This window comes from Pangasianodon hypophthalmus, chromosome 9 (assembly GCF_027358585.1).
Source record: "Pangasianodon hypophthalmus isolate fPanHyp1 chromosome 9, fPanHyp1.pri, whole genome shotgun sequence".
Lineage (NCBI taxonomy): Eukaryota > Metazoa > Chordata > Actinopteri > Siluriformes > Pangasiidae > Pangasianodon > Pangasianodon hypophthalmus.
Genome location: NC_069718.1, coordinates 20,577,647 through 20,586,373, shown reverse-complemented (window position 1 = coordinate 20,586,373; position 8,727 = coordinate 20,577,647). Strand labels below are relative to the sequence as shown.

Here is an 8,727-nt window from a genome sequence, read left to right as displayed (position 1 = left end):
AGAACTATGTTGTGAACGTTTTCTGCCTGACTGAGGGCTCAGTATGAGTAGTTTGGGGATCATAAGGATTTTTTTTTTTTTTGCATTGATCAGTGTTACATGATGAAAGCAATATGTTCTGACACAATATGACACATGACTTAGAGCTTAACTTTCTTACTTATTTCCTCATACCTTACCTATTTTTTGTAACTTTTTTACTGGATGTGAGAGTGAATTTTTACACAGCAGATCTACATGTATGCATTATCCGGTCCCAGACACCACTGATTGCATTTTAAGCATGCTGGTTTAATAGTAACAGCAGATCAGATAATTAAACTTCATTCATTTTATTGCTCTTTTAAATTAGAGTTAGTACAGTGGCAGGTCTTACAGGATTGATCATATATCCTTTCTTACTACTATACATAGCATCAAAATTCATGATTTCATTATAAAAACTCTACACATCAAACATACACAGGTAAAATAGGCCTCTGTAAAACATCTTTGGATAATACATGGCCAATGGGCCCATTGTTTCATTTCACCATAGTACCTAGACATGATCAGTATGCATTATTTGCATTTCAAGTATACATGTTAAAAAAAAAGTTACAATTTTAAACTGTTATTATATGAATATGAAAGTGACATGTTCAATTTCTACACATTTCTTGGCACATTGTGCATCTAGTAATTGTTTTATTTCTGATACAGACCTCAGAGTTCAGTTGCCTATCAAAACAACAATAACCAATGTTTTGTTAGCTGCTCGCACATTTCTATAAGACTGATTCTACTGCTCTTTTAAATCGAAATAAACTGAAATTACATGGGAAGGTCCCTTGATTGGAGTACATGCACCTACAAGACAAGACTTTGGTCTAAGTATAGTGCCAGATCAGTTTGTTTCCAAAAGCCTTCTGGTTACTGCCACTGACAAACTAACATCAAAGGCAAAGTGGCAGCTGTTACATGTGGTGCAACACACTCAGTTAACATGCCAACACCACACCTGAGCATGAAATTACATGTACCACAAGTCTCTGCTATGTAGATAATAATAAGAACCTCTAGATCTCTTATTTTAAACTCAACTGTAGAGGTAATTTCAGTAGTAAAAAGCACCAGCAATTTAATACTCCTTTAGAAAGTTAATCAAAAAAAAAAAAAAAAGTAATGCCATTTCTGTAACATACAGTGAAACCTAAGGGTTTGCCATTGGTAGTAGTCATAGCAACAAAACAATGTACATATCTACACACATCATTACAATATAAATATTGTCATACATAAATAGCAGGAAAAATACAGAAACATATAGAAAAAATACATATTTTGAATAACCAACTTTGTAGGAGGTAGGGTCAGATTGTTATTCTATCACTGGTTATGACAGACGATCTGCATCTGAAATACAAATAACTAGCTAAATTAATTACTTTATTGGTTGAATAAAATGATATAACCAATGTAACAATTGATTGTATGAGTTTTTTTCGGTTTTACAACGGCCATCACATTGTAAAGTACATCAAATTGCAACAACACTGGGGTAGCAGGGAAAATCTGTTTTTCATAATAAAATAATTTTTATAATTATATTTCCCCACAGGTTATTCACTTTCTTGGCTATATACACAACAGCGATAAATTTGATTTACATTTCCTTCCACCCCACAGCAGATTTACTTCACAGTTCTTTACAGTGCTTTGCTGTGTGGTGCGATTATAACTTTGAATCCTAACTTAGAATGATCATTAGGATAATGTGAACACTCACGTTGGTCAGTGAGAACACAAACACTATTTTTTTGCTATGTTCATTTTCAGATCCAGCTATTTGCTGTTGTCAGGGTATTCTACTCTTTTAAAATATGTTTAATGAAACAAAAATATTACAGTTTTATAAAAATCTATCTACTACCCCTCAGTCAGTGTTGTCACACATTAATAGAGGGGACAGTCTTTCAGTAGTTCCATTTTTTTTCCCCTCCTGGCTAGGCCTTGGAGCCAAATATTTCCACAACCCTTTTGGAGGATAAGTTGTCCAAATGATTGCTAAGTCTGTAATATGCGAATGCATACGTAATACATAAGTGTAAAAAAGTCAACCCCTTAGATCACCTACTTGATGAATATGAAAGAAAACATTGTTCGGTTACAATAAAACAACAGAAACGCTATTCCTTTTATGAAAGCCTTTGGCAGCTTTTCCTTGCTTTGAACTTATACTTTAATCAGTGTATTTGCATACTGACTGACTACATTTCTGCAGTTTTCCCTGGTTAGGAATAAATACTTGTGTGGTATGAGATGAGCCTGTCCTATAACAAGACAAGAGGTTACAGTATTATAACAAACCCTTACCATGGAGGGAAGAGTCTGTTTTCCAGTATGCATGTACTGATATTAAATGTTCCTGCTCCAATAATTGTCTAACCTATAATCACAGCTTTTTGATACCCTTTAATCATAGTTTCATCAGAGTGCGGGTTGTTTTCAAGGTTTAAAGAAACTGTTGTATAGTAAATTTGACTAAAATTTGACTAAAATTATGCCTTCCAGATAGGATATGATTTATATTGGGACCATAAGCAATGCTGGAAGACGCAGGCACAATATAACAATATTGATATATGATATTGTGCATGTTATATATTATTATTAATTTTTGACACTTCTTGTCTGTAGTTCTGACTCAGCACAGACACTGTGCTTGTGAGCGCTTGAAGGAGGACGTGACATTTCTCCTGGGAATTATGGAAGGAGACTTGAGCTGTGGCTCACTACAGTCCTGATCATTAACCAGAGTTGCCAAAGAGCAACACAGAGTGTGCAGGACATGTCCCATTAAAGAGAGACATGACGCCTCAGTACACCTGCAAGGTAAACCACAGTGGTCATATGCATGTAAAATGCGTTTACATGTATAGACCAACAGTTCTTCACATGCATTCATGCAGTCTAGTATACGTGATAATTTTTCACAAAATAAACATTCCAGCAATGCTAAGACCCTGATGGAAATTTTCATGTGCGCACTTGCAGACTTGATCTGAGTGTCTTTCACTGGACCTGGACAAGGAGGCCAGTATGAGGATGAGGCAGACACTTTCCACAGAATCCTCCACAGCGCCCGTAGATTCGTGTTCCATCCTGAAAGGAAGATTCAAAAAGTTGCATAAAACACCGTAAAATGATGCAGGTAAATCTTATCTTAGCATGCTAAAAGTGCACCTTAGTTTGCTATGGCACTAAATTGTACCTATTAAGGATTATCACTAAACAAAAGGCATTCCTCTTCTTACCTCTGATCGATGGACTTTGATCGAGACATAGTTGCCTTGAGGTACCCACTTAGTCAATTCAGCCACTTTCAGTCCTGTTCCAGTGAGATTGATGCTGAACTGACCCTGACAAATGAGAAGATACAGTTTCACTACAGCTGTTGCACCTATTTGGGCAGCAGTTGCTGTTCCCACATCTAGAGGCTGATGTGGCAGTTCAAATCCCTACCTGAGGGCATCTAGCAGCACTGTAACAGTCCCCAGCACTGCCAAAGGGAACAGGGTGGCCAAGAAGGGTTTTAGAAAACTGCACATCTGTGGCTGCGTTAAACAATACAAGAGAATGCAACACAATCTGGTTAAACACAACACATGAAGAATGCCTGCCGTTATAGCTAAATCCCATCACAATAAGATTGTGTCTCATAATAAAAGCTTAGAGAAAGCTAGAGGCCTGATTTTAAGATGATAAGCTCTGTTATATAAAGATGATTAACAGGTTTTTGCTCTGAATTTCATTAGAGGCTATAAAGCTGTGTGTTGTCCTTCTAAATGCATATCATCAAGTAACCATTTACAGCATACTTACTGATTATTCGCATGGTGCTGAGGTCCAGTCTCACTCTGTGGAACAGAGTGTAGCCCACTGCAGGATAGTCATTTCTGCAAGCACAGTCCTGACGTCTGCTGCCATTATGCGGACACTCAAAGGGGTTATTCAGCCTAGAAAAAATAATAATAAATAGTGGTGTAAGAAACATTCGTCCGTTTGTTCATTCAGTCAGTCAGTCAATCATGCAGTCACTCCGTCATTCATTCATTCATTCATTCATTCATTCATTCAGTCAGTCAGTCAGTCAGTCAGAGTGTCATTCATTCAGTCAGTCAATCAGTCAGTCAGTCACTTATCTGCCTATTTGTTCTTTATATTGTATGATCATTAAAGAAATGTTACCTGTATCCATACACCTCTGAGTAATTGTCAGTGTGACCACTGCGTAGGGTCACATACTCTTTTGGAAAGCTGGTCTGCATTTCTGCACAGTAAATCTGGAGAACTCTCGATTTAACTTGGAGGTGATGTTCGCCATCTTTTCTAATGCCTTCTCTCATCTGTAGCTCCTTGCAGTTGGAGGCCAGTTCACCTAAAACATGAAATTCTTAAACTCAACAAATGCAACAGTGAAAATGATACAGTGACAATGACAAGAGTGTCTGTGTTCCCACCATACTAAAACCAGCATTTTTCTCCATTACATTTTCATATATTGTCATTTCCATGTGGATTGAGAAACGCGTACTTGGAATCACTAATTGGCAGTAATATGTGAATTCTGAACACCGAAGCCTGACTTGGCAGGAAAATTTACAGCAGAAATCTCTAACTATGTGCCAAAGTATCCGAAAGCCAGAGAATGATCCTACAAAGCCTTGGCAGAAAGCAATCTCTGATAGGGTCGAATAGGTAATATTCACAATGCCTGAGTCGTACAGATCAAAAAGCTTACATTAGCCAGTTTTAGAAGTCATCCTTGATGGTAGAGGCCTGGATATTTATTACTTCAAGGGTAAATAACTTCAAACTAACTAAATCCCCACTCCAATCCAAACATTAAAGAAAAAACATTTTTCCACTAAACAGTATCAAGTCTTGCTCAGTGAAGACAGTTTAATATTCTTATAAAGCATATGTGTATGAGCAACAGCCACAGGCAACACAGAGTGGAGCCATGTGTGGAAACCTGGAGCTGAGACATTGTTTAGGTGGTGGACGTCCAAGAAACCGACTAAGGTTTCAAAGGACACACACACACACACACACACACACACACACAAACAGCATTATATCAGAAAAATGTCTCTGGAAAATTAATATTAATCTTAATGTTTTACTAATATTATATTGTGCTAAACAGTAAGACATTTAGTAATAAATTAACAACTGATTCCAAATGAGCTCTACCTACGTATTTAAAATAATACTAACAATGTCTCTGTGTGCAGGCCGCCTGAGAATGAGGTCGGGTGGATAATGAGCAGTTTTTAGAGGGGAGATGTTTATCGTTGAGACACTCGACCGTCCTCTGCATCACTCCAGCACCACAAGTCTGAGAACACTAAGAAAAAACATAACAGAAAAAACTATAACGACTGAGCACAGTGGAAAAGGCATGGCAGTGTAGGCATACTTTAATACTCCAAAGACCTCTAAAATACAGACAGCATGGAGAGTAAGAACGGATGCGTGGAGAAAGCCATGATTAATCACACAGATACACTCACACACCTTGCTCCATGGACCAACTTTCCAGTACACAGGCAATAGGCATACTGTGAGCTGGCATGGTTGCGTGTTTGGTGGAGGAGGCTGTGGGCACTTAGAAGACAAAACCTGGGTATACGACTGAGCCCCAAACACCTGCAGGTTGGGAGCAGAAGGTACTGCAGTGCATGACACCATCCTCTGCTGGTAACCTGCTCCACAACTCACAGAACACTGAAACACACAAATATGCTCCCATAAGTGCATGCCTGTCTATACTCCACATCATCAACACAATATAATGGTGAAGTCCTGAATTTGTCTATTCTTGTAAAGCAAGACAGTACAACACGGAAAACTGTAAAGTCAATTTAAAAAGGATTATTAATATATTATATATTATAGTACAACAGTAATATAGATATGTCACCTGTGTCCATGTTGCAGTTACCCAGACGTACTGACAGGGGGCACTGATGCAAGGCTGATAAAGTTCAGGTCTGCTTGAGGGGTCACAGAGACTCTCGGAGACAGGATTCTTCACTCCATCCACACAAAGGACCGTCCTATGTCTCATACCTTCTCCACATGTAGCGTTACACTGGACACGCAAATGAGAGATGGACAGAACTTCAAAATGTTCCCATGTAGGAAATGCATATTTTTGTTCACTGTGCTCCACTATATGGAAGTTTTTTTTTTTTTTTCAGACCATAGTTTAGCAGTCTCAGCTTCAGGATTTCTGCTGTAGAAGCTGATCTCAGATCAACACACGGGAGCCCAAAATTAGTTACAATATTAAAAAAAAAATAAAATTACATAGCAAAGTCATGGCAGGAGTTACCACAAGGAGCAGTGTTGTGCTGCATCTAAACTAAAAACCTCCTGCACTCTTAAAAATGTCTGTCTAGCATTCTAAATGGCTCTGTACTTACAAGGTTCTATGGAGAACCCTACAATAGATGGTACTCATAAACCATCCAAAAAAATCAGTGAAGAATCCTTTCCTCTAAGAGTGCAGTCTCAAATAATGTGTATTTCGTCAACAGCTGATAATTGGGCAACATAATGATTATCACATCACAGGCTATGTGTGTGAAGAAATATTTCAAAAGTTGGAAATAATTTAGAAAGTGTAATTCATAAACAAATGCAGGCTTCTTGTTGGATATTTAAGAATATGTAAACTAGTTCGAGTATGTACCTGGCAGGTTTTTGCTTTAGGTCCATACCGAGGTCTCAGCTCAGGACAGATAAAAGCATGATGATAAGTAACAGGAGAAGGTTAAAGTTACCATGATATTGTTTCAGTGTGCAGGTGAGACTGAGAGTTTTGAATAGTCTCGGTACCTTGCTTCCTTTGCTTTACAATCTCTTTTCCTCCATATATCCCACATATTCACTCTATCACTGTCAGAAGGGGCATCTGAGAAAATCTCCAACAATGCCTTTGAAGGTCGCGTAAAACTTCTATCATTCAGACGTGGTTTGTACTTTATTAATTAAATGAGTGCTCTAGCCACTCTAGACTCTACTGATAACAGTAAAACTAAATTGCTCTCCTAGATGCTTACACTCTGTGTGAAAGTCCCAGGTTATGTGAGTTTGCTTAAGTTAACTCTGAAGAGACTACTGAGCCACCCACAAGAAAGAGGGTCACCTTCGAGATAATGCATCATGCCTACATGTGTAACAAGTAACAATTAACAACCCAATAACTGACCATTTTGTTGATGACAACTGGATTAGTTCAATAAAGGGACTAAATTAAATAATTTTACAGAGAGATGGTTAAAGAGCTCTGGAAAGGGAAAAGGGGAAAACTCACCTCCTGCCACTCATTGGCTGACCAGCTATAGCCATGGCACTCAGGAGACAAACACTGCTGCAAACTGCTGGGACGGAGATGAGCATCACACATGTCTTCCCCTACACGACCTTTGCCTTTCAACCTACAGTACACATCACGTTTCTGCACTCCAACCCCACAAGTGACTGTGCACTGTAAAGACACGCACAAATTGCATTCTTTCGTTATGATATGTAACGATGTCTTTTCTCTTAGGCTCAGATATATTGCTTTTTTCTCAGTCTCAAGAGCCTGAGGTGCAAATGCATCCAGCATCTATTATATTTCATAATATTATTGACCCAAAAGATGTTCAGAGCCATGGTTCTCAAAGTAGAACTCAAAATATAGTTATTAGTTATAATAATAACAGTAATAATACTGGTTATTATTTAGTTATTACTGTTATAATGCCAATTATAACTCTTCTCATTAACTTAAAATGAAGCATAAATATGTCAACATGAAATTTACTGAATTTTTATTAAACCTGGGAAGTGGCGTGAATATGATACAAAATTTTAAAATTGAAAATTTAACATTGTGTAACTGATTTGGGTTCTGTGTGAAAATAATATCTTCTGTATCTTCTATCTTCTGTAAGTCATGTCCAGTATCGTCTCTGCTTTTATATAATGTAGCACTAATTGCTCTAAACTGGTGTTGTTTTGTCTTCAGCACCTGCTTCACACACGGTTATTATGTCTCAACATTGTCAAGCCAAACACAAAGCTGACGCAAACATTTCTATTTCATTTCGTTTATATCGTCTGCGAGAACCACAAGGTTATGACAAACCAGGTCTTATCAAGATGAACTGTTTTAAGTTCCATTGTTACGAGCATAACTTTTTCTCCTGCCTAAAACACGAGGCAATGATCAAAGCAAATCAAAGGTGAGCCAACTGTGCTTGGTGCTTTCTTCCTTCCTTTGCTTATCTTGTTCAGCGTGTATTGATATGTGCTCTTTGTCACAATTTACTTTGTAGTTAAACCAGGATTTGGGTTGGGTATAAAACAAATGATGCGGGCTGAAATTTGACATAAGCCTGGTATCTGATCTGAAAATGAGGACTGGGAAACAATATATACAGTAATATGGAGATGGCTATAACACAGGGCTCAACAACGGAATAAAAAAATGATTCCTTTTACACAGACTGTTTGTAGGCCCAATATAATAAAATAGGAGGTTAATTTTTATTAACTTGTAATATCCTCTGTGGCTTATAACTTGTTGAAATACATTGCTGGTTTCAGTCTACATTCCAAAAAAAATGCAATTATTGTGTATTATTATTATTTAAATGGATTATATTCATAAGCTGTATTTCACTTGGT

General features: G+C 37.6%; 1 protein-coding gene across 3 annotated transcripts in view; it reads right to left on the bottom strand.

The window, feature by feature from the left end:
- Window positions 1–316: 316 nt before the first annotated feature.
- Window positions 317–8,727, bottom strand: part of LOC113529760 (A disintegrin and metalloproteinase with thrombospondin motifs 20) — an 86,365-nt gene continuing 77,954 nt past the window's right edge. For all 3 annotated transcript variants that reach the window (XM_026919192.3, XM_034307333.2, XM_053236792.1), the window contains 9 exons: window positions 7,367–7,540; window positions 5,969–6,139; window positions 5,563–5,772; window positions 5,263–5,392; window positions 4,231–4,420; window positions 3,865–3,998; window positions 3,505–3,596; window positions 3,297–3,401; window positions 317–3,144 (listed from right to left, as the gene is read on the bottom strand). In XM_026919192.3, the coding sequence (XP_026774993.3) occupies window positions 3,055–3,144; window positions 3,297–3,401; window positions 3,505–3,596; window positions 3,865–3,998; window positions 4,231–4,420; window positions 5,263–5,392; window positions 5,563–5,772; window positions 5,969–6,139; window positions 7,367–7,540 (1,296 nt within the window). In that variant the 3' untranslated portion in view covers window positions 317–3,054. The remainder of the gene's footprint in view (window positions 3,145–3,296; window positions 3,402–3,504; window positions 3,597–3,864; window positions 3,999–4,230; window positions 4,421–5,262; window positions 5,393–5,562; window positions 5,773–5,968; window positions 6,140–7,366; window positions 7,541–8,727) is intronic.